The sequence below is a fragment of the Cnephaeus nilssonii genome (genome assembly GCF_951640355.1).
Source record: "Cnephaeus nilssonii genome assembly, chromosome: 7".
NCBI lineage: Eukaryota > Metazoa > Chordata > Mammalia > Chiroptera > Vespertilionidae > Cnephaeus > Cnephaeus nilssonii.
In genome coordinates this window covers 33933499-33960901 of record NC_137078.1, presented here as the reverse complement: position 1 = coordinate 33960901, position 27403 = coordinate 33933499, and the positions used below count along the sequence as shown (strand labels likewise).

General features: G+C 38.7%; 1 protein-coding gene across 5 annotated transcripts in view; it reads right to left on the bottom strand.

The window, feature by feature from the left end:
• The window catches only part of EVI5 (ecotropic viral integration site 5), a 185273-nt gene that overhangs the window by 87521 nt on the left and 70349 nt on the right, over positions 1-27403 (bottom strand). For 2 of the 5 annotated variants that reach the window (XM_079776024.1, XM_079776025.1), the window contains exons 11-13: positions 17539-17592; positions 15695-15727; positions 14984-15130 (exon numbers count right to left, since the gene is read on the bottom strand). The exons of 1 other annotated variant lie outside the window; for it this stretch is intronic. In XM_079776024.1, coding sequence (XP_079632150.1) covers positions 14984-15130; positions 15695-15727; positions 17539-17592 — 234 coding nt within the window. The remainder of the gene's footprint in view (positions 1-14983; positions 15131-15694; positions 15728-17538; positions 17593-27403) is intronic. 2 more of the 5 variants (XM_079776026.1, XM_079776027.1) reach the window with 2 other exon arrangements.

Genomic DNA, 27403 nt, shown 5'->3' with positions numbered 1-27403 from the left:
GTTCCAGAGGGAGAAATGCTTCAACCAAGAGTCACAACAATAATTTCACTAAACTGGAAGTAGACTCACCTGGCCACTTTGAGATCCTTATGCCTCTGAATCAATAGGCAAAGAAGGGAGTTAAGGTGCTGGCTGGGTGAGTGATACTGACTACCAAGGAGAAACTGGACTACTAGTCCACAATAGAGACTAGAAAGAGTATGCCTGGAATACAGGAAATCCTTTAGGGTGTCTCTTGGTATTATCGTACCCCATGATTAAGGTCAATGAAAAATGACAACAAACCAATCTAGAGCCTTCAGAAAGGAAGGTTTGGGTCACCCCACCAGGTAAAGAACCATGACCAGCTAAGGTACTTGTTGAAGGCAAAGGAAACATAGTGGGTAGTGGAAGAAGGTAGTCAATCATAAATACTAACTACCACCACATGACCTGTTACAGAAATGAGGATGGTAATTGTCATTAAGTAGTTCCGTTTTTTAAACTTTATTGTTGAGAGTATTACAGATGTTCCCTCCCCTGCCAAGTCCCCTGCACCCGGTTCCAACCCTGGCCTAGACCTTCGACACCCTATTGTCTATGTCCATACATATATGTATGTGAGTAGTTCCTTTTAATTTTGCTATGAATATGTTTGTGTGTGTATCTATCTATGCATTTATCTATCTACCTACCTATCTTCTTTCCTCTTATTCCCTTATCTATATATATAAAAAGCCAGCGACTGTAATGGCCTTAACAACCATAACAACCAGTCGCTATGACGCCCACTGTGACCAGCGAACCTGCCAATCAGGGGTGGGGCTGGCCAGCCAACCTTGCTGCCCCTCCCCCTGCCAGCCTGCCCCTGATCAGACTCTCCCACCCCATCAAGAGCTGGCCACAGGCCAAACGCCCCCTCCCTTCCCCCGGGCCAGCCCGCCCCACCACAATAGGCCCACAGCCCCTCCCCCCGGTTGGCCCGCCCCTGATCGCACCTCCCCACCCCAATAGGGGGCAGGGCTGGCCAACCAACCTCCTGCAGCCCCTCCTCCTGGCTGGCCACGCCCCCGATGGGCCCCCACCACCTTGATCAGCCTGCAGCCCCTCCCCCCTACTGGTCCCACCCCTGATCATGCCCCCACTCCAATAGGGGGCGGGGCCAGCCCGCCAACCTCCTGAAGCCCCTCCCCCTGCCTGATCCCACCCCAGATCGGCCCCCCCACCCCATCAGAGGCAGGGCCAGCCGGTCAACCACCCATGGCCCCTCCCCCAGGCCACTGGCCCCCAATCAGCACCCCCTACCCCATTCAGAGGTGGGACTGGCTGGCCCACTGCCCACAGCCCCTCCCCATGGTCAGCCCTGCCCCCAATCGGCCCCCCAACCCCAATCGGGGGCAGGGCCCACTGGCCAATCGCCCGCGGCCCCTTCCCCCAGCTGGCCCAGCCCTGATCAGGCCCCAATTGGGGCGGGCCAGCTGGCCAACCTCCCGCCATCTCCTCCTCCCAACAGGCCCAGCCCCGATCCACCCCAATTGGGGCCAGGCCGGCCAGACCCCACCCGTGCACGAATTCGTGCACTGGGCCTCTAGTTTAATATAAGATGCATTAACTTTATATTATAGTACTAGATAAGTACTGTTAATTTTACATCATAGTATTTAAGTTACAGGATATCAAGAAAACATCACTCAAGGACTTTACCTCCTCTTCTGGGGAAGGCTTTAGTGCATTTTTGGTTGTGTGTAGGATAACTGCATCATGTTAGGCAGAATTATGACCTTTTATTATGACCTTATGTGGAGATTAAGTATGGTTTATGGAGATACACATGGGTGCCAAGTTGATAAGGGCTGGACTTGTGATGGTTTATTTTATGTCAAATTGGCTAGGCCATGGGATGCCCAGATTAAACATTACTTCTGGGTGTGTCTATGAGGGTGCTTCCAGATGACTTAGTAGACTGCCCTCCTCAGTGTGAGTGAGCATCATCCAATCTGTTGATGGCTAAATAGAACAAAAAGAGGAGAAAGGTAAAATTCATTTCCTGACCTAGCCAGTTTTGTTCAGTGGGTAGAGCATTGGCCCATAGACTGAAGGGTCCCAGGTTCGATTCTGTTCAAGGGCACATACCTCATTTGCAGGCTCGATCCCTGGCCCCAGTTGGGGTGCAGGTGGGAGACTACCAATCGATGTGCCTCTCTCACATTGATGTTTCTCTCTATATATCTCTCCCCATCCCTTCCACTCTCTCTGAAAAATTGATGGGAAAATGTCCTTGAGTAAAGATTGACAAAATAAATAAAATAAAATAAAAATTCTTTTTAAAAACATTCATTTCCTTTCTGCCTGCTTGCACTCCTCCTGACAATTGGACTGGAATTCTGGGATTTATACCATTGGCTTCCCTGACTCTCAGACCTCTGGTCTTAGACAGGAATTATACCATTGGCTTTTTCCTAGGTCTCAGATAGCAGATTGTGTGACTTCTCATCCTTCATAATGACATGAGCCAATTCCTCACAATAAATCTGTGTGTGTGTGTGTGTGTGTGTGTGAGAGAGAGAGAGAGAGAGAGAGAGAGAGAGAGAGAGAGAGAGAGAGAGAGATTGGTTCTGTTTCTCTGGTGAACAGACTAATACAAGGTAAATTTTATAAATAAGATTAAATTTGTTGATTAGGGGTTTTATTGTTGTTATTTGTTTTTGGTCCATTTAAAATTTGACCCATTGGAGCTTCTGCAATTGAATTCTCTTTTTTGGGCATTATTTTCTACTATTTTGAATTTTCCCTGTTGAAACTTTTGCAGATCTAAGTTTTGTCAGGAAAGTGATACTTGTGATACTTCTATCAACGTTTAGTCTACTAAAAATTTTACCTTATCAGTTTTAACTCTTTGTAAGTTTTATTTTTGTTGTGTGTGTGTGTGTGTGTGTGTGTGTGTGTTTTTGTTGTTGTTGTTGTTACTAACAGTCTATGCCATTGGCCAAGCAATTTGGTAGAATCATAATAATTGAATAATGTTAATACTAATTCTAATAACAACCACCATTGATTGAGCACTCACTACGTACAAGGCATTATTCTAAAGTACAACACACTTAAGTCACTACAACGCTCTCTTATACACAGGACAAACTGTAGCACAGAGAAGTTAAGTAACTTGTCCAGGGACACACAACCACTGAGTGGCAGGATTGGCATCAAAGTGGCCATGTTAAAATACGCTGCTGTGGACTGTAAACTACCTGTTTGTTTTTCCCATAAGAGAAAAAAAGTACTATTTATAAAACAGGGTTTAAAGTTTATAATGATGATGATGATAGGAGATAGTATCTAGTGAGTACTTATTATGTGCCACACAAACACTAAGTGCTTTATATTCTCATTTAACCTTCACCTCTTCTTTTTTTTTAATTTATTATTTATTAAAGTATAGTTGATAGATAATACTGTATTAGTTTCAGGTGTACAACATAGTGATATGACATTTACAAATCTTACAATGTGATCACCACATTAAGGCCAGTAACCATACAAAATTATCACAATATTACTATTTTTCCTATGCTACCCATTACATCCCTATGACTGACTTTACTAATAAGTTAACAAGACTCAGCAAGGTTAAACAGCAATCAACAATTCTGTTAAACCTATGTTCTTAGCCTTTAAACCATATAAGGATTGAAATAATACAAGGTGGGGCAAAAGTATGTTTACAGTTCTGAGTACATGATACACAGAGTTTATTCTTGTACTATTATTTGTATTATTTTCCATATGAAAAACTGTAAACCTACTTTTGCCCAACCCTATTTTAAAGAGCTTGATATATTGTTTTTATATGTACTGTTCTAAGAATTTATGCTATAACATTTAAAAACTGAGCATCTACAAAAATTTAAACAGCTCATGTAATGTTCTTGTAATAAGAAATTCTTAGATTATATTTCATATTCAAATTAGTAACCTGGACAAATACACAATTTGTTTTACCAAATGACAACTGCCACAATTATTATGGCTGAAGGGGACACTTACTTAAAGTATATAAATAATGAATGACTTCCCTATATTTACATCCAATTCACTTTTGTCAATGAATCTCTTAATGTTCCTGTGATACCAGCAATCCCATGCTAATGAAATTCACAGAAAAAAATGTTTAATAAGTAGAATCTCTGCTTTTCAATCTCACATGCTTTTCTGGTGTTGCAAAAGTTACAAGGAAAAAGATAAGCTAGAAAGCCCTTATTAATCTTTCTTGCTTGTGTCCTGAGTAAAACAAAAGAATGAATCCTCACATTCAATATTAGAAGGACATATGAGTGATACAGTGAGTAGCAAATATTTGTACTTAAAGAGGCTTCTTGTATTACCAAGTACAAAAATCTAAATTGGAAAAAGGATTGTCTATATAGATATATCAAATAGTCTCTAGATTTAATTATACATTAAGCAACTAAGTTTAAGACCTGACCTGAGATAGTTTGACTGATTTATCACTGTACAGTCAGAACTAAACTGTGCTTTCCATACTAGGTGAGCAAACAGTATTGAGTGAATAAATTAGTCAACTCTTTGTTTAAACAACAACAACAAAACCTCTCTATTATATAGTTTATATTAAACATGGGGAGTGGGAATTGAATGTTGCAAAAATAACCTATAAAACCCATCCTATATAAAAAAAAAAAAGGCTAATATGCAAAATGTCCCCTTGGGAGTTCGACCGACCGGGAGGTCGACCACTTGCTATGACGTGCGCTGACCACCAGGGGGCAGCACAGAATGAAGGCAGGCCCCGGCTGGCAGCCCGGGAAAGGAAGGCCCTGATTGGCCCTGATCGCCAGCCAGGCCTAGGGACCCTACCCGTGCACAAATTTCATGCACCGGGCCTCTAGTAGAATTTATAATAGTGTGGAAATATGGTACATCTCTATTGTCACATCTAAAGCATCTGAAAAAACTATTACAAAAGGCAAGTAGTCTAGAATAAGATTCTACACCACAAGACAAAATTACAACAGACAAAAATTAAATGAAAAGTTGTATCTTGCTCTGCACCTCAGCATATGAGCCCCAAATAATGTTTGTAATCCTTCCTACTACTTGATCCAAATAGTATTTAAAAAATTTTTTTCCAAGCAATATGGATATACTACTTAAATATTTGCCACACTGAAATTTTTTTGAAAAATTGGTACATCATTTTTAAATGATTTCTCCCAAACATCTGAAAAAGTATATACATCCTTTAAGATGGAAGTTTATCTCTGGTTACTTATATACTCTGAAGTGCAAGAATTTTTTTTTAATGCTGAAGAAATGTTAAAACAATTATTACCATTATAGAGGACTCTCGTTTACTATTTAAGCTGAAAAGAAAAAGTGATTACAAATGGATGTAAAACATTTAATCTTAGACTAAGGTCAAAATTAATTTTGGGATAAAACCTCTGTGCAGATTTATAGGCATATTAATCAACAGCATAAGAGTTTATCAAACTCTTAGATTGTAGTCCAGCTGGTGTGGCTCAGTGGTTGAGTGTCAACCCATGAACCATGACCAGTCAGGGCACATGCCAGGAGTGCGGGCTTAATCCCCAATAGGGGGCATGCAGGAGGTAGCTGATCAGTAATTTTCTCTCACCATTAATGTTTCTATCTCTCTCTCCCTCTCCCTTCCTCTCTAAGATCAATTTTTAAAAATTTAAATTAATAAAAATTAAAAAAAACAACTCTTAAGACTATAAAGTCATCACTCTAGAAAGACTTACATCAACTGACCAATATTATAAATTAAACTAGAGGCCCGGTGCACGAAATTCGTGCACGGGGGGGGGGGGCAGCGGGGAGTGTGTCCCTCAGCCTGGCCTGCACCCTCTCCAATCTGGGACCCCTCATGGGATAACCAGCAGTTGGACATCCCTCTCACAATTCAGAACTGCTGGTTCCTAACCGCTCACCTGCCTGCCTGATTGCCCCTAACTGCTTCTGCCTACCAGCCTGATTGTCCCTAACTGCTCCCCTGCTGGCTTGATTGCCCCTAACTACCTCTGCCTTGGCCCACACCTGGTACCCAGGATTCCCTCCTCCAGCTGACCACAGGCACCCAGGATCCGGGCTTCTCTCCCTCTGGTCAGCCATAGGCGCCCAGGCTGGCTGCAGCCTTAGGGGATGGTGGACAGGGGGCTTCGCCTGTGCTGCAGCTGCAAGTGCTGGTGCCCAGGACTGCAGGGTGGGCGGCTTCTTTGTCTCCCAGGCCACAGCCAGCCACAGGTGCTGGTGCCCGGGACTGCAGGGTGGGCGGATTCTCCATCTACCATGCTGTAGCCAGCTGCAGGTGCTGGCACCTGGACCACAGGGTGAGCGGCTTCTCTGTCTCCCAGGCCACAGCCAGCCACAGTTACTGGTGCCCAGGTCCGCAGGGTGGGTGGCTTCTCTGTCTCCCAGGCCACAGCCAGCCGCAGGTGCTGATGCCCAGGACTGCAGGGTGGGCGGCTTCTCTGTCTCCCAGGCCACAGCCAGCCGCAGGTGCTGGTGCCCAGGACCGCAGGGTGGGCGGCTTCTCTGTCTCCCAGGCCACAGCCAGCCGCAGTTACTGATGCCCAGGACCGCAGGGTGGGCGGCTTCTCTGTCTCCCAGGCCACAGCCAGCCACAGGTACTGGGGCCCAGGACCGCAGGGTGGGCGGCTTCTGTGTCTCCCAGGCCACAGCCAGCCACAGGTACTGGGGCCCAGGACCGCAGGGTGGGTGGCTTCTCTGTCTCCCAGGCCACAGCCAGCCACAGGTACTGGTGCCCAGGACTGCAGGGTGGGTGACTTCTCCATCTCCCGGCTGCAGCCAGCCTCAGGTACTGGTGCCGGTTTCTCCATCTCTCCCAGGACGTGGGGCGGGTGGACATGGGGTGGGCAGCTTCTCCAGCTGGCTGTAGCCTGGGATCATAGGGCAAGTGGCTTCTTCATCTCCCAGATCGCATCCACCCTCAGGTACTGGCACCCGGTTTCTTGTCTCCCCCAGGACGTGGGGAGGGCGGCTTCTCCAGCTGGCTGCGGCTTGGGATCACGGGGCAGGCGGCTTCTTCATCTCCCAGGTCGCAGCCAGCCTCAGGCTCTGAGGCCGGGTTTCTCAGTCTCCCCCAGGAGGTGGGGCAGGCGGACCTGAGGTTTCTGCTGCTGGCTGCAGCCTGGGATCACAGGGCAGGCGGCTTCTTCATCTCCCGAGCTGCAGCCAGCCTCAGGCACTGGCACCTGGTTTCTTGTCTCCCCCAGGACGTGGGGTGAACCGCTTCTCCAGCTGGCTGAGGCCTGAGATCACGGGGCAGGCAGCTTCTTGGTCTCCGTGGCTGCAGCCAGCCTCAGGTGCTGGGGCCCGGTTTCTCCGTCTCCCCAGGACGTGTTGGGCAGGCGGACCTGAGGCTTCTGAGGCTGGCTGCAGCCTGGGATCATGGGACGGGCAGCTTCTTGGTCTCCGTGGCTGCAGCCAGCCTCAGGCGCTGGAGCCCAGTTTCTCCGTCTCCCCAGGACGTTGGGCAGGCGGACCTGAGGCTTCTGAGGCTGGCTGCAGCTTGGGATCATGGGGCAGGCGGCTTCTTGGTCTCTGTGGCTGCAGCCAGCCTCAAGCGCTGGCGCCTGACATCTCCAACTCCCAGAGACCTGGAGAGGCTGGGGGGCGGGGCTGCCACCATGTTTTCAGTTTAATTGCATACTCACTCAGATTGAATGGTGGGCGTGGCTGGTGGGCGTGGCTTGTGAGTGTAGCGGAGTGATGATTTGCATACTACTCTATTATTAGATAGATGCCTTTTTCTTGAAATGTCACTCAAGTAAAGCTAAGCAGTATTATAACATAGGAAGAGATGTTAAGGGGGTGGGAGGGAAGAAAAGTCCCTTTACAGAGGAGCATTAGCTAGTAAGTGTAGAAAAAAATGAAATATGAAAATCATCATTTTGGAAAGCCAATCAGTGAATGCTAAAACCATTAAGTAAAAGGTCCGTGAATAGAACACAAGATATTTACTTGGTACAAAAATATTTCCCAACAGATTATTTAATAGTTGCAAAGAAACCATACCTTTACAAGGGCAAGAGTCAACGGAACCAAACTTAGGATGGTAATCAAACTCAGCATCACTAAATAGTAAGAACAACTTATATATTTTTTTTAAATATATTTTATTGATTTTTTACAGAGAGGAAGGGAGAGGGATAGAGAGCTAGAAACATCGATGAGAGAGAAACATCGATCAGCTGGCACTGATCGATGTGCCAGCTGATCGATGTGCCACGGGGGATGTGCCCGCAACCAAGGTACATGCCCCTGACCGGAATCGAACCCGGGACCCTTCAGTCCGCAGGCCGACGCTCTATCCACTGAGCCAAACCGGTTTCGGCGAGAACAACTTATATTATGTGCTTTCTGATTTAAATCAAAATAAAGTTCACAACATTATCTATCATCCAAATGTTAAAAGTGTTTAACTGAATCTAGTTTATAGGAAATATGATACCACAAGGAAGGAATAGGACGCACGCAGAATATCAGACAAGAAAACTTGGCTACATTTGTAAAAAGTCAATGTCATCCACGATACTGGTTATTTCTTCTCCTTTTAGTCAGTCTAGACAGAGGTTTATCAACTTTAATAATCATTTCAAAGAACCAGTTTTTCAGGATTTTCTCCACTTTTGTTTTGTGATATTTTAATTTCATTGATTTCTACTTCTACTTGCTTTATGTTGAATTTATTCTTATATGTCTAGATTTTTAAGGTAGAAGTTTAGATTGGTTTGAAACTTATTTCCTTTCCTAATATAAGCATTCAATACTATAAATTTTCTACTAAGTATTGCTTTAGGGATCCCATACATTTTAATGTTTTTTATTGATTGATTTCAGAGAGAAGGAGGGAGAGGGAGAGGAAAAGACAGAAACATCAATGATGAGAGAATTCCTCAATCGGCTGCCTCCTGCACACTCCCTACTGGGGATCAAAGCCGAAACCCAAGCATGTGCCCTGACCGGGATTAGAACCGTGACTTCCTGGCTCATGAGTTGATGCTCAACCACTAAACCATACTGATAAAGTTATGTCTTCATTTTCACTTAATTCAAAATATATTCTAATCTTCTTTGAAATTTTCTCTTTCACAACAGGTAAAAATATGTGGTTTAATTTCCAAATATATGGGGATTTTCCAGATATATATTATTAGTTTCTAACTGAATGCTGTTAGAGTCAAAGAAGATACTCTGTGTCTCCTTCAATTACTTTAAAAATTTTTAAGTTTATTTTATGGCCCAGAATATCTTCTAGCTTTGTAAATGTTCCATGTGTGCTTAAAAAGAATACGTATTGTGCTAAATATGTATTCTGATAAAGTGTTCCATAAATACCAATCAGCTCAAGTTGGCTGACAATGCTGTCTAGGTCTTCTATGACCCATACTGATTTTCTACCTAGTTGTTTCATCAATTACTGAGAAAGGGGTACTGAAGACTCCAACTGTAACTGTGGATTTGTCCACTTCACCTTTCAGTTCTATCAGTTCAGCTTCATGCTCTCTATTAGGAGCAGACATGTTTGGAGACATATTCCTAAACACATACAACTGTTTATAGATTGTTATGCTTTCTTGGTGAACTGGCCCTATTACTATCACAAAATGTCCCTCTTTATTCCTGGAACTATCCCTTGTTTTGAAGTCTACTTTGTCTGACATTAATACAGAAACTCCAGCTTTCTTTAGTTTAGTGTTTCCATGGTATATCTTTTTCATCTTTTTACAATGTCCCTCCCAGTGCAATTAATACTTTGTGTCCAACAGTTACAGGCAGACCACCTTGATCCTTCACTCCTGGAAATATTTGGGCATTTTCCAGATATATATTATTAATTTCTAACTGAATGCCCTTAAGAGTCAAAGAAGATATTCTGTGTCTCCTTCAATTACTAGGGGGTGGAGAACCACCCTCATTAGTTGTTATGCTATTTACATTTCTTTTTTTAAATGTTTTAATTAATTTATTATTATTATTATTATTATTATTATTATTATTATTTTAGAAAGAGAGGAAGGGAAAGGGATAGAGATAGAAACATTTCATCCTGCACACCCCACACTGGGGATCGAGCCTGCAACCCGGGAATGAACCTTGACATCCTGGTTCATGGGTCGACATTCAACCACTGAGCCATTCAGGCTGGGCTCTTACATTGACAAGAGGTTCATCCATATTATAGCAGTACTTAATTCCTTTTTATGGCTGAATGATATTTCATCATATGTATATATCACAATTTTTTAATCCATTCTTCCATTAATGGTCTTTTGGTCTGTGACCACTCTTTTGTGAATAATGTTTCCACAAACGTGTTGCTACATACTTGTGTGGATACCAATTTTCTATTCTTTGAGGTATATATCTAGTGGATGAATTATGGGTAATTCTATGTTATAAGATAACTCTATTCTATATGGTAACTCTATGTTTAACTTTTTGAGGAACCACAAAACTGTTATCCACAGCAGCTGACCTTTTTATATTTCCACTAACTTTGTACATGGGTTCTAATTTCTCCATCAATTTGCCAACACTTATTTTCTGTTTAGCTTTTTTTATTAGAGCCATCTTAGTGAATGTGAATTGGCACCTCATGTGGTTTTATATGCATTTCCCTAAAGACTAAACATGTTGAGTGTCTTCATATGTTCTTGTCCAGTTGTAAATCTTCTTTGGCAATACGTGTATTCAAGTCCTTTGCTCATTTTAAAATTGGGTTGTTTGTCTTTTTGTTGAGTTTTAAAAGTTCTTTATATATTCTGCATGCTAAATCCACATCAAATACATGATTTGCAAATATTTTCTACCATTCTATAGCCTGACTTTTTATTTTCTGGATAATGTCCTTACATCACCTAAAATTTTATTTATTTAATATATTTCTCCTCAACTAGAGCATACACTTCATGTAATACCAGACCTTCTTTTTCTTGTTTACTATTACACCCTCAGGAAGTAGGACAATACTTTGTACATTATTTTTCTAGTGAATAACTGAACACATGGCTCTATTATCAAATTGTCACATCAGAGTCAAGTAGAATTGAGCAAAATACAAAGTGTTTACACAAACTAAACCTTATATCTTGACAATAAGTACAGAATAGTCAGATTGTTTTCTTTCTTGTAACTATGTATTTTGGTTGCTACTTATATTTGTAGAAAACGGGAAAGAGAAGTGTTATATAAAGATCTGGGTCAAAAAAGTAACACTTTAGTGTCCATTTGCTATGGTCTTGGCATGGAAAGAATTTTAACTAAAAAAAAAAAAAGGATTTGGGAACCACAACTTCCAGTCAGGCACGTGATCATGACAGTAAACAACCAATTTGGATATTGTGTTCTGAGCACATTTAAGGTAGGCTAGGCTATGACATTCATTAGGTTAGGTGTATTAAATGCATTTTTGACTTAACAATATTTTCAACTTATGGCTTTATGGGACATAATTACATTATAAGTAGAAGAGCATCTGTATTGCCAGTAGAAGGTGGTGGTGGTGATCATACTGGTAATTCAATACTTACTGCTGGAATACAGATTTAAATCCTTATTCTGAGTTCTGAAGAATTCATAAAGTTATACTGGAAGGTCAAAAACCTTTAGCAATAGACGTTCACTTTATATTAGTATTATGCTCACTATTTGCTAAGCAACTGCTCGATTTGTCAAAATTCAAATGAATAAGGTTTTGTGTCCTTGGATCTTAAGTACATTCTGCTCTCTGGAGCAATATCAAACAAAGGCTAAATAATCCTATATAATAAAGAGCTAATATGCTAATTAGACCAAACAGCCGAACGATCGTCCAGATGACCTTCGGATGAAGCCAGGGCTGCAAGGGCTGCGAGGGGCTGCGAGGGGCTGCGAGGGCTGGCCAAGGCAGCCGGGTTGTGAGGGCCGAGCCCCTTGCACGAATTTCGTACATCGGGCCTCTAGTTCTATATAATAAAACCCTAATACGCTAAGTTACAGTTGTCCAGTTGGCCATTCAACCAATCAAAGCATAATATGCTAATGATATGCTAAGGCCACTCAATGACTTGCCATGACGTGTGCACTGACCACCAGGGGGCAGACACTCCGACCGGTAGGTTAGCTTGCTGCTGGGGTCCGGCTGATCAGGACTGTGCGAGACAGGCCAGACACACCCTAAAACACTCCTGCGGTCCTTCCCCAGCTGGCCAACCTCCCACGTCTCTCCCTGGCCCCAATTGTGCACCGGTGGGGTCCCTCAGCCTGGCCTGGGCGCTCTTGCAATCTGGGACCCCTTGGGGGATGTGGGAGAGCCGGTTTCAGCTTGACAGCGGAACGACCTTTCGCTATGATGCGCACTGACCACCAGGGGGCAGACGCTCCACACAGGAGCTAACCCCTGGTGGTCAGTGCACTCCCACAGGGGGAACACGGCTTAGCCAGAAGTTGGGCTCACAGCTGGCAAGTGCAGCGGTGGTGGCAGGAGTCTCTCCTGCCTCCACGGCAGCGCTAAGGATGTCCGACTGTTGGATATCCCCCGAGGGCTCCCAGACTGCGAAAGGGCGCAGGCTGGGCTAAGGGACCCCCCGAGTGCACAAATTTCATGCACTGGGCCTCTAGTTTTACATAAGATTACCTCTCAAATACTTGAAAATGACTATACCTATGGTGTTCTTATAAAATCTTCTTTAGTATAATCTAAATATATCCTGGGCTTCCACAGTCTTTCCTATACTGTCCAGAATATAGTCTATAAACATTTCACATGAGTTCTGGTATTCAAACTAAATACAACACTACAAATGTTCTACTACTTAGAACTGAATTGGATCATTATTCTCCTAGGAAGACCATACTTGCAATTTAGGGGGTGGGACTGGGGAGGGGAGGGCAGCCATATTACATTATTGGCTAAGTCTTGATTCCTGTCAAAATTTCTAGGTCTATGATATAGCTTTGAATTTTAAACTTAAAGGCAAAGTTACAGGTTGATTTCTATGAAATAATATTTTATTTCAGTTTCTTATTCTGAATAGATTGTTTAAATATGTTGGAATCCTGATTCACTATCAACATATTAGCAGCATTTCTGAAATATTCCATCCTATACAATTCTGAAACATACTTCACATATATTGTAAATAAAATAAAATCAGAAATTTAACCAAAGCTCTGTAACTTTCACCTATTTTGTGCATCTCTGCTTTATTCTATCTGTTTTATAATTTATTCCAAAGGAGAATGTCTGCTTAGTGAGAAAACAAATAGAAATAAAATTGAAGTGGGGATCTGCTTTCTCCTGGTTATATCTTAGCCCTATATTGTGGGTCTACCTTGTCCTTGAAAAAAAAGCACAAAGATTATTTTTGTTAAACGTAATTTTCAAAAGCTTGTTATTCTGGCCAATTTTTTTTGCCCACTTAACTTTTTCATTATGAACCAAAATTCTATATTTTTTTAAAATATATTTTATTGATATTTTACAGAGAGGAAGGGAGAGGGATAGAGAGTTAGAAACATCGATGAGAGGAAAACATCGATCAGTTGCCTCCTGCACACCCCCTACTGGGGACGTGCCTGCAACCAAGGTACATGCCCTTGACCAGAATCGAACCTGGGACCTTTCAGTCCGCAGGCCGACGCTCTATCCACTGAGCCAAACCGGTTTTGGCTATATTTTTTATATATATCTACCCAGAGGTCTCAGTACTTGAAAAACAAGCAAAAACACTAGTAATTCATGATTCTAATGTATATGACTATAACTTATGCTAAATGTAAATATATTCTCATCTATCCTTATAACAAAATCACATTGTACTGATAACTCAGTTCAGCTTAACTCCTAACATTACTCTCAATTCTGCTTTTTCTATTATTATGCTTTTATATTATTGACATTTCATACAAAGACAGATCAAAATATTTTAGTTCTATCTTTTGAGTATTCTTTACCACTCTCTTATTCATTTCTTAACCATCTTCAGTAATATTAATAGACGATAATTAATTGATGTGGGGTTTTTTCAATTGTCAAATTTTTTTTTAGTTTTCTTATTTTATACCCATATGATGTTGTTTCTTAATTTTACTGAATAAAAGTAATGTCCACTTTAAAGTAATTATGTTTTTTGCTTCCCAATTCGTAAAGAGTTCCAGGTTTAACACAACCTTTCTCTGCCTACCCTGTTACTATCTAACTCCTACTTGAAAACAGAAAACTGAAACAAGAAATATCTTTTCTAAGGTTAACAGCTGACTTTTCTTTTAAACTCTCGTATTCTTGATTAAGATCACTCTAGTCTGAATTTGCCAATGGAAAACTATGTCTAAGTGTCAAAAGACACCTGAGGATAGCTGTACAATCAGTGGCTATTCAGTACTCTAAGTTAGTTAACATTATTTTTGTAAGTTCATTCTTTTTCGTTTTGACAACTTCTCTACTTTTGAAAAAAATGTAAGCATATACCTTAACTCATAACTTAATGTCTTGGTATAAGAAGGTAAAACTATAGTATTTCATAAGACATAAATCACCACATTATCAAAGCTTTAAATGAGATAATTACATGTATTCTACATTGGATAGTATTTCATCTGCACCTTTAACAAAAACTAGCTGAAGTTATGATTTTAAAATTACCCATGGCAAAATACCTATTATGAAACAGATTTATAAAACTTGAAAAAAAGGTCTGACATACATCACTTATTTTCTATGACTGAAAACATAAAGAAAATAGTACCTATTACTAACAAAACTGTGTAGACAGAAAAAAAATGTTAGAACGAGGAAACTTTAGGTCACAATAAGACACTATTACAGAACATAAAACTGACTCAGAATTTAATTGAAATAGAAAATCATTATAACAAGAGCACAGAAGCTGTGCTTTTAAAAAGAATTTAAAGGAAAGGAAATGAGAAAGGTGAGAAAAAGTACCACTGGACTCCTTACCCATTGCGGCTGGTGCTGGAGCTTCCTGATGGTATTTTCAGCCTGCTCCAGCTTAGCACTGGCCTCATCACTCTGCTGTTTGATGGTGGCCAGTTCCCGTTTTATGAGGTAGTTTTCCTCAGCCTCCTGGGCTCTTGTCACTTGTCCCTTAGGACATAATTTTTGTGTGTATAAAGCAATTTAGGATAGAGTCAAGAAAGACTGTCTTTGTGAGGTTTAGTTATTTACTTTGACATATTTTTTTAAAATCACCTCAGAGAACAGAAGAGCCTAAGCAATTGTTAGCCAGCAGCTCATTATTGCTCCAGCAAATTTTGCGGAACTAAATGAAAAATTCATCTGACAATCTTAAGAACAATTCTTGTTTCAGTCAATAAAAATTCAATTCATGCAATATTATTGAATTGTACATGCAGGACTAAATGTCAATGAATAAGTAGTTAATTTCACAGAATCCATTGATTGCCATTTTGTAATACTTTAAAATAAGGTTAGCTTTAAAACGTGCAAAAGGTGTTTATTTTAATAAACCAAGATAACACCCTGTTATCAAGAATAAGCTTATACCCACATATACCACCTAAAATATTATTTGGGGGGCGGGGGGGAATGCATGTAAAATTGCATGCATTAAAGTACAAATCTCTACATTTAAGACTTTCCTTAGAAGTTAGAGAAAATGCTAAAAAAAAACAAAATAAAAAACTATACCTGTATCAATCTATCTGCCAAGGAAGCACTTTCCTACAAAAGGAAAAATTCAGATAGAAATGTAAGAGAAAGAAATAAAATAAAGGTGATAAAATTAGGAATAAGAAGAAACAAAGCATACCCAAATTCCACCTACTTTTCATGTAATTAAAATAAACATGAAGATTTTAAAGCTATTTTTACTGAATGTGTTTTTATTCTTAAACCTTAAAAAATATATTAAAGAACAGGCTGCAGAAAGTATGTACTAGAAGAGACTAAACACAAATTCCAAGAGGTTTTTCATTATTTGGAACAAGCAAATATCTTCCCTTTAAAGCATACTTTTAAATCTTTATTTTTAGAGTCAGTCACATTGTCAAACCACTAATATGAAAGGGAGAAGGAATTTGAGTAAGTAATTCCACTTACAAAGTGTGACAGCAGTTTGTGCAACCCCAACTTCCAAAGACGCAAAGCAAGAAAAATATCACAAATGAAATAAATGAGCTCAAGGTAATACACCCTAGCAATAACTGATTAAACTTTTTGGTTGCAGAATTTGATAAATATGTATTTACAGAATTCTAAGTGGACACGTAGGCCATCTAAGTCAATAAAAAAGGTACTTAGTTTTTAGAATCAAAATCCAAGCTTAACTCTTTCTAACAGCACCTTTATCATTGTGAAGGTTCAATAAAATAGAAATGCTTTCTCTGTGAAAATATCTCACTCCAAAGATAAAAGACCACTAAGATGATATATATTTTACTATAAACTGAGTATTTATTGAAAAAAAAAGTATATAATTAAAAAAAAAAAACTAAGGTCAATCTTTTTGCAGAATCACCAAAAAAGTAGAATTGTCATCAAAGCAACTCTAATAAGATGAAGAAAATATAGAAAAACTACTTTTGACTTAATATAGTGAACCTGCAATTGTCATACAACGAAAATAGGCATGTAATTAGCATCCTAGTCCTTGTGCAGCACTATTTAATATAAAACCATTAATACTTTCAAACAAAAGACAAAAATGCAAACTATCCATTTTTTATTTATTGCTTTCTTGAATATTGATCCATAGATTATCAGGGAAGATTTAAAGATAATTGGCAATATCATAAAGAGTACTTTTAAGTTTACTTTCTCTCACCTTTAATCAAACATAAAACCCCCAAAATATCAAAGACTTTATAAATTCAGATATTTTTCTTAAAATAAACCAAAACTCTTACACTATACTTTTCTTATTCAATACATTCTTACAGCATCAGAAAGAAGACTACAAAAGACATTATATCAAAAGCATAAAATAAGAAAGAATGCAATATGTCCACATTTGCCCAGTTATTTTACATGAAACAAAGAGAAATAGGTAACAAGTGGTATCAAAATAATTTTAAGAACCAAAAGTTTAAGCACAATTCCCCAGTGTTGAAAATCATGGTGAATTTTTAAATAAGAAATCAGTCAGTCATTTTGACTAAACTTAAAGCAATCCTAGCTAGGCCTTACATGAGTCATTGCCACATTTAATATATGGCTAGAAAGTCAGGGCAATATTTGAAAATACTATAAATAACAGATTTTAAATTAAGTTACATCAAAATAACATACATTTTAGAGATTATATGTAAAGAAAACAAAATGTTACTATATCTTACTTAAAACTTTAAAGTTTAAGAGCTAGTAATGGTCAATTTTTACTAATGACAAGTTAGTTAATTAAGTAGTAAGCTAGGCAAGCTAAGCAGTTAATACCACAACTTAGGAGACATATAAGCTAGATTTCTTTATATAAAATAGACAGCGGGGAAAACTGTGTATTTAACAGAAGCTTACATAAGTAGTCATTTACTTACTTTTTCTAATGTTTCAATGCGCTGTTTTAAAAGCCTATTTTCTGTGCGTAACCTCTGAAAAAAAAGAAAGAAAAATACAAACAAACAAACAAAAAATGGTTTGGTTGCAAGCATTCCTGAGAGGGGAAAAAATACCTAAATCATAGTCCTTAAAAATATATCACATTTTATAAATAAGAAAAGAATCTAAGGAATGGTTATCTGTCAAATTCTTAAAGACTCAGAGTAAGAAATACATTGCAAAGAAAATGACCACCTTTATCATTTCAACTGTGGTTGAATTTTAAACATATTCTACAGTACATACAAAAATAAGCCCTTTCTTTTCTGTACCTGTCATAATGACTCTTAACCAATGCTGTATTTTCTTATGTCTTAACATATGCATTAGATAGAAATGATTCTAACTCATTTATCTCCTACAAAGCCTATCTACATGAACAATATTCAAATGTCTATCAAATTTTTAAAAAATAAGAAATCTGCAAAATGCATGCTCATAGATTAAGTATTAAACTGTTTTTAACTAGACCAGTCTCAATTTATAATGCATATATATATATGCCAAGTTGTAGAATTCCTTACATTCTGAAAAGATAAAGAATGAGATGTTTTCCATCATGAGGTGTTTCAAATGTAAGAACATTAAAAGCTTGAATTATTAGCACCTTTCTCATAGTTCAAAAAGTAAAACCAGATTTTTAAAAATTTTCACCTAATTGTTCAATGCCTGACTCCCCACCCTGTCAAGTTACTGCCATAAAGTATTAAATCTAAAACACTCTATGTTAAAAAAATATATTTTTGCACATATCGACCAATATAATTTCATACTAATCCCCTATATAAATTACCCCTTCATTTTAGAATCCACTGTTATCCCTCCATTTTGTCATCACTCTAATCTCAAAACTCCTCTTACCTTTTTGTATCAATTTACTCCACAACTCAATCCAGCCATCTTCCAACCCTGCTCTTCCTCTAAATTCCTGCTAAAAAATGCCTTCCTCAGAAATTTCTTCTGTCAATTCAATCTAATATTTTGTCAGTAAATACAAAAATTTAACATAAAGTCTCAGATCAAGAAAAAAAATTTTCCTATGAATTATTGTATCTTATAGACTACAAATTAGAACAAATAAATCTTAACCTAAAAAATATAACCTTCTAAAACAGAATAAGAATAATCAGAAAACCTGAATAGGCCAATAACAACTGATGAAATTGAAGCAGTAATAAAAAAATAAAATAAAATAAACTCAGAGCAAACAAAAGCCCTGGTCCAGACAGCTTCACAGGGGAGTTTTACCAAACATTCAAAGAACTAACAACTATCCTCCTCAAACTATTCTAAAAAATCCAAGAGGAAGGAACATTTCCAAGCTCTTTTTATGAGGCCAGCAATATCCTAATTCCAAAACTAGATAAAGACACTACGAAGAAAGAGAATTACAGGCCAATATCCCTGATGAACATAGATGCTAAAATGCTCAACAAAATATTAGCAAATCGGATCCTGCAATATACTGTAAAGATCATACACCATGACCAACTGGGATTTATTCCAGGGATGCAAGTTGGTACAATATTTGCAAATCAATAAACGTGATACATCACATAAACAAATTGAAAGACAAAAAGTACATTATCATATCAATTGACAAAGAAAAAGCATTGAACAAAATCCAACATCCATTTTTTATAAAAACTCTCAGCAAAGTGGGACTAGAGGGAGCATACCTCAACATAATAAAGGCCATATTTGACAAACCTACAGCCAACATAATACTCAATGGGCAAAAACTAAAACCATTTCCCCTAAAAATAGGAACGAGACAGGCATGTCCACTTTCACAACTCTTATTCAACATAGTACTGGAAGTCCTAACCACAGCAACCAGACAAGAAGACGAAATAAAAAGCATACAAATTGGAAAGGAAGAAGTAAAACTCATTATTCAGATATGACATGATATTGTACAAAGAAAATCCTAAAGACGCCACCAAGAAACTACTAAATTTAATAAAAGAATTTGACAATGCAGAAGGATACAAAATTAACACCTAGAAATCGATGGCATTTTTATATACCAACAATGAATTATCAGAAAGAGAAACTAACCAAACAATCCCATTTACCATAGCAACAAAAAAATTAAGATACCTAGGGATAAACTTAACCAAGGAGGCAAAAGACTTGTACTCGGAAAACTGCATGACATTGAAAAAAGAGATAGAGGAAGATATAAACAAGTGGAAGAATATACTCTGTTCATGAATTGGTAGAATTAACACCATTAAAATGTCCATACTACCCAAAGCAATCTATAGATTCAATGCAATCCCTATTAAATTACCAACAGCATTTCACAGATCTAGAACACATACTCCAAAAATTTATATGGAACCAAAAAAGACCCCAAATAGCCACAGCAATCTTGAAAAAGAACACAGTTGGAGGGATCACAATACCAGATATCAAGTTATACTACAAACCCACTGCAGTCAAAATAGCCTGGTACTGGCACAAGAACAGCATATAGATCAATGGAACAGAATCCCAGAAATCGATCTAAGCCATTATGCTCAATTAATATTTGACAAGGAGGTAAGAGTATACAATGTAGTAAAGACAATCTCTTCAATAAACGGTATAGGTACATGCAAAAAATGAAACTAGGCCACCAACTTATACCATATATAAGAATAAAATCAAAATGGACAAAAGACTTAAATGTAAGTCATGAAACCATAAAAATTCTATAAGAAACTATAGGCAGCAAAATCTCAAGACATCTCTCGTAGCAACATGTTTTGGGTACATCTCCTAGGCCAAAGGAAACTTAGGAGAAAATAAACAAATGGTACTACATCAAAATGAAAAACTTCTGCACAGCAAAAGAAACCATCAACAAAATAAAAAGGGAACCCACCCCACTGTATGGGAGAACATATTTGGCAATGATACATCTGATAAAGGGTTAATATACAAAATATATAAGGAACTCATACAACTTAACAAAGGAAGACAAACAATCCAATTTAAAAATGGGCAAAGGACATAAATAGACACTTCGCAGAAGAGGACATATAGATGACCAAGAAATAAATGAAAAAAGTGCTCAAAGTCACTGATCATCAGAGAGATGCAAATCAAAATGACAATGAAGTATCACCTCACAACTGTCAGAATGGCTATCTACACTAATAAAAGAGTAAGATGCAAATTGACCATACCTTCACAACGCCCACCACCCAATCAGGAATGAGTATGCAAATTAACCCAACAAAGATGGCAGGTTAATTTGCATATGCCGGCACCAAGCGGCTGGGGGCGGGATGAAATGCTTGCATCGTCGCCATGGACGATGCAGGCATTCCGCACTGCCCCAGCTGCTCCGGGCCTCTGGGCAGCGTACGAAGGCAGAAAGGTGGCTCTGGGCTGGAGCGAAAAGGCAGCTCTGGCCAGAGCAAAGGCGGTGCCGGCAGCCAGGGGAAGGAAGGTCCGTTCTTGCGCAAATCTTTATGAATTGGGCCTCTAGTCATCAATAAATCAACAAATGACAAGTGCTAGCAAGATGTGGAGAAAAGGGTATTCTAGTACACTGCTGGTGGAAATGCAGACTGGTACAGCCACTATGGAAAACAGAATGGTGTTTCCTCAAAAAATTAAATATGGAACTGCCATTCAACCCAGTGATCCCACTTCTAGAAGTATATCGTAAGAAGCCCAAAACACCAATCAGAAAGAATGTATGCACCCCTATGTTCATAGCAGCACAATTTACAATAACTAACATCTGGAAACAGCCCAAGTGCACATCAGTAGATGAGTGGATAAAAAAGCTGTGGTAGCCCTGGCCAGTTTGGCTTGGTGGATAGAGCATCGGCCTGTGAAGCGAAGGGTCCCGGTTACGATTCCGGTCAAGGGCACATATTGCGGTTGCAGGCTCTTCCCCACCCGGGCCCTGGTCAGGGTACATGCAGAAGGCAACCAATCAATGTGTCTCTCTCACATCGATGTTTCTCTCTGTCTTTCCTGCTGTCTTCAACTCTCTCTAAAAATCAATGGAAAAATATCCTCAGGTGATGATTAAAAAAAAAAAGCTGTGGTACATTTATACCAAGGATTACTATGCAGCAGTAAAAAATAAGGATCTCTTACCCTTTGAGACAGCATGGAGGACCTGGAGAGTATTATGCTAAGCAAAATAAGCCAGTCAGAGAAAGACAAGTATCACATCATCTTATGCATATGTGGAATCTAATGAACAAATTAAACTGTTGAACAAATTAGATCCAGGGACACAGTAGCCTGGAACAGACTGTTGAATCTCAGAGGGAAGGTGGGGGGAGGGGGGACAGATCAACCAAAAAACTTGTATGGATGTATGCATAACCATGGACACAGACAGTAAGGTGGTGGAGGCCTGGGGTGGGGAACGGGATGGGCTATGAGGGGGTCAATGGGAGAAAAAAAGGGGACATATGTAATACTTTCAACAATAAAGATTTTAAAAAATAAATCTTAAAGAGTTATTACAAAGATACTATGCAAATTGAATTTCTTCTTCTATTTACTAAAACATATTCAGATTATTTGAGAACTGTGATCTCAGACTACAAAATAGCAAGGCAGGTCTACACAAATAAGCAATAATTAAATGCTGTTAAAGTCTGGGAAGCCAAAACAACAAATGTGATTCTCAAAATGTTCATCAACATAAAATTATAACATTTTGTTTATCCTAAAAGATTTAGAAGTTCAACCACAGTTGAGTGAATAAAGTTAATGTTACAATAATGTTAAAATAATAAAAATTTTAAAAACATTCACCTGGATTTCTTTTCCCATCCCCTTTAAATCTTCTGAAATTCTGCTATAAATAAAAATTTAATATTTTCCACCAACGATCTAACGAAATGTCTTAATACCACTTTTTAAGTAAATCAGCAATTCTTCATTTGTGTGATATCCACTTCAACATGAACTGATAACTATAATAGACTTTATAAATTAGTAAAGACTACTTCAGAAAAAAAAAAAAAAAGACTACTTCAGGATTACCTATTAAATTTCGGGAGTTTGTCTTTTTTTGGATTAGTTATCACAGTATTTTGGTCCCCCAAACCTCAACTATTAGTGTACTAAATTAGTAAAGAGACTAGGTTTTGAAGTTAGGCAGAGTTAGATTCAAATTCTCACTCTACAATTAACACCTGTGCATGCCATTTATTGTCTTAAGACTCTCCATTTCCTCATCTAGAAAATTAGAGTAATAACCCCTACAATACTGGAAGAATTAAATAAGATAGCATAGTGCTTAACATATATATAAAACACTTGGTTAGTGATGAGCGTTGCTCATTTTTTCAAGTTAGGCATGAATATTTTTTATTTCATCTTTTACAATTATTCTTTAGATTTTTTACTTCTCTGGAATATTGCAAGGAATTAAATTTGACTGGGCTTGTTAATGTGTATTTTGTGGGGAAATTAATGTGTTTATACAACTTGTAGTTATTTTTGTCTATCTTTTATTCATCTTTTTTAAAACAACTGTATGCAAAGTTTTTCAGAGTTTATTTCTTAGGTTCTATCCTATTTTTCATTTAAGTTAGTCCTAGATATGCTTTTATTTTTACTTTACATGAAACTTCTTTGAAGATATTTTTGAAATGTTTGTTGCTAATACATAGGAAAGTTAACGACTAAAATGTCTGATTTCTCACAAATTTTTGAGCATCTTTCTTTTTAATCACATTTTCTGAAACTAATTAAGAGTGTTTTCTAACTTTTAAGTAAAAAACACAAAGAGAAATCTCAATAGACATGTACACTTAAAAAAAAAACATTTTACAAAAAGGCTTTTGACCTACCAAATTAGAAAAAAAAATCAGATTTGAGAGTGAGAGCAAGAATGAAATACCTAATGTTGGCAACATATTAGTGAAATGGAAACTCACTGCTAAGAAGGATATATTCTGGAAATATTTTTGAGGAAATTCACGTAGTACAAATCAAACATCTTAAAAATATTAACATCCTATAATTCTACTTTTTACAACTGGCTATGGAAATTCAAGGTACCAAAAAAACTTTATATGCAACATGCTAACTATAAGCATACTAGAGGCCCAGTGCATGAAATTTGTGCAGGGGGGGGGGTGTCCCTCAGCCTAGCCTGCACCCTCTCCAATCTGGGACACCTCGAGGGATGTCCAACTGCCCGTTTAGGCCCGATCCCACCGGCAGTCGGACATCCCTCTCATAATCCAGGACTGCTGGCTCCCAACTGCTCGCCTGTCTGCCTGCCTGATTGCCCCTAACTGCTTCTGCCTGCCAGCCAGCCTGATCACCCCTAACCACTCCCCTGCCAGCCCGATCGACGGCTAACTGCTCCCCTGCGGGCCAGATTGCCCCTAACTGCCCTCCCCTGCAGGCCTGGTCGCCTCTAACTGTCCTCCCCTGCAGGCCTGGTCGCCCCCAACTGCCCTCCCCTGCTGGCCCGGTCACCCCTAACGTCCCCCCCTTGCCAGCCTGGAAGCCCCTAACTGCCCTCCCCTGCGGGCCATCTTGTGTCCACATGGGGGGAGGCCATCTTGTGTGTTGGAGTGATGGTCAATTTGCATATTACCTCTTTATTATATAGGATATAAATAATGAAAAAAGTGAGAAACATCCCAAAATAGGAAAATCTTGGTTTCAAAGAACCTACTCTTCAATCAGTAATCTATTCTTTCCAACATACTTATTTTGACATAACCCAAGTTCAACAATCATCCTTCTCATAAGAAGAATCCCGTGATCCCATCAACTTTTCATCATTCCTCACTCACTGATGTCCTCTCTTCCCTCTTTCCAAAGTTTAATTTCCCATCATTGTAGACTTTCCCTTGCTTTTATCCTCCCTTCCCTATCTCTTGCTTAGTAGTTAGTAGACTTGTCTGATGAAACCTCTACTCTGGGTCAACATACTGACAACTCTGTGTTTGCATCTATGCTGGAAAATATGACCAAAGAGAACATAAACATGTTGCTTATTTAAAATTAACAATCACTAAATTCATTTGGACTCTTAATGTATCTCAGCAATAAATATGTATTTACTTAGTCCATGCCTTCTCCCACTCGCTTACTCCTATTTCATACTTACTCCTCTTTCTTCAAAGACAGCAACTCTCTAACCAACTATCATTTGATAATCTTGCTTAGTATTTCACTGAAAATATTATAGCAGTCTACGGCCATACCACCCTGAACGCGCCCGATCTCGTCTGAAAATATTATAGCAGTCAGAAGAGAATTCACAAACTCCTACAACCACATCCTACATTTTACCTGTGTTTTTATGCATACATTTGCTTTCTCTCCTGTTATTGTGGATTAAGTATCCATATTAATAAACCAAGTTAGGTCTCCTACCCATACCCTCCAAACTCCAGCAATTATCTTGTCATTCATACATCATCAATTTTTCCTACTATCACCATAATAATGTGCTTAATAAAAAATGTGTTTATTTGTGCATTAAAAAAATACAAAAAACTCAACATAACTACCTTCTACTCTTTTGGCTTCTAGATACTATATCTCCATGGAGTTCTGTTTTGCTGCTTTAGCCTCATCTTCCTAATTTTAAATGTTGGCTTACTCTAAGGCTCAATTCTTGAACTCTCTTCTCTATTTTATCTACTTAAGAATTTCTGGCCTTACCCAGGGTACAAATACAAATTTTTAAAAAATATTTTTTTATTGATTTCAGAGAGTAAGAGAGAGGGAGAGATAGAAACATCAATGATGAGAGAGAACCATTGATTGGCTGCCTCCTGCACGCCCCCCCACTGGGGATTGAGCCCACAACCTGGGCCTATGCCCTGACTGGAAATTAAACCATGACCCCATGGTTCATAGGTAGACACTCACCACTGAGCCACATCAGCTGGGCAAAATACAAATTTTAAGTGTGTATGTATATGTGTGTGTGTGTGTGTGTGTGTATGTATGTGTGTGTATATTCCCTTTAAATTGAAAATCTACCTGTTTCTCTAGAAAGTAGTTAAAAAGTATAACCTTTGCTTAGTGATAGATTCCCCAAGTAATCTCATTCACTCTCATGGCATTATCATGTAATTAACTGCCAAATTTACATTTATACTAGAGGTCCAGTGCACAAAATTCATGCACAGTGGGGTCCCTCCGCCTGGCCACAGATCGGGGCCGATCAGGGCCATCTCGCCCAGTTCCAATCGGGGCAATCGGGCCTAAAAGGGGCAGGGACCGTGAGAGGGCTCCAGGGCATGTCTGGCCCCATCTCGCCCAGTCCCAACTGGCCAGACCCCAGCAGCAAGCTAACCTACCAGTCGGAGCATCTGCCCCCTGGTGGTCAGTGCACATCATAGTGACCGGTCAGTTGACTACTCGGTCGGACACTTAGCATATTAGGCTTTTATATATATAGATTGAGCTTGTCCTCTCCATTCTAACTCTGAATATTCAAGGAGCTACTCAAACATCTCCTAGGCATCTCATACTTTTAAAATATGCAAAATTAAGCTCCTGGTATTTCTCCCCAAACCAGATTCTCCTACAGTCTTCACCATCTCAGGTAATAGGAACTCCATTTTTCTAATTGCTCAGGCCAAAATGCTTGATTCCTGTCCCTCTCATATCTCCACATTCAATCTGTCCACTTTACCTTTAAATTTCTCCCAGTTTTCAATTTAAACACTACTATTTTGTTTATCGTACCTTAAGGTATTTTGTTCTCCTATTTAACACTTATCATCATCTAAAATACTATACATTTTGCTTTTCTGTTTACTGTCTGATTTCTGTACTAAAATGTAAACTCCATAAGGGCAGGAATTGGTTTGTTTCATAAACACATCTCAAGTGTCTAGAACAGAGCTTGGACATGTAAGATGGCACTATAAATATCTGTTGAATGAATGACATTAAATAAATTATGCTATTGCACCCCCACTAGATATTATTATTCAGACATTAGTTTTTTAATAAAAAGTTCATAAAATGAGCATCCAAATCCTTCTTACATTACCTGCACATTAAAATCTTTCTTGGAAAGCATCACAGTGTATACACTGAAGAACTTAAATGGGCCTTAAAAAACCAAATCAGAGTTCAAATCCTTGACTTTCACCATTTTTCAGCAATGTGACCACTAGCATATTATGAGCTCTCTGGTGCTTAGCTTCTTCGTGAAAAGATGGGAATAAGAAACCTTTCAAAATACTATTCTAAGAATGAATGGAGATAATACATGTAGATGACCTATCATATATTAAATGTTGAATGAATGTGATTGTCAATACTAATACCTCACATTGCTGAAAATAATTGCTGAATGACTTAGATATTTGTCATGACTTCTTTTTTTTATGTTAGGCAGCAGATACACAAGTGTTTTTATAATATTCTCTGTTTTTCAACATATATGGAATATTTCTTAATTTTTGAAATTTAAAAAATGTTAATTTCTGACTAAAAATAAGTCAGGATTTCTAATACCTCCCATTTGCAAAGAAATGTAAATATAGATATTAGAGTTCATGTTTATCTTAGGTAAAGTAGAAGACAAAGATTTTTCTTTTTTTCTTTATTGATTTCAGAGAGAGGAAAGAGAAAGGGTTAGAAATATCGATGAGAGAATCATTGATGGCTGCCTCCTACATGCCCCCTATTGGGAATCAAGCCCACTACCCAGGCATGTGCCCTGACAGGGAATCGAACCATGATCTCCTGGTTCATGGGTTGACACTCAACCACTGAGCCACAACGGCCTGGCAAGGTGCTTCATTTTTAAAGATTTGTGGGTTACCCTAATATAAGCTAGAATTTTAA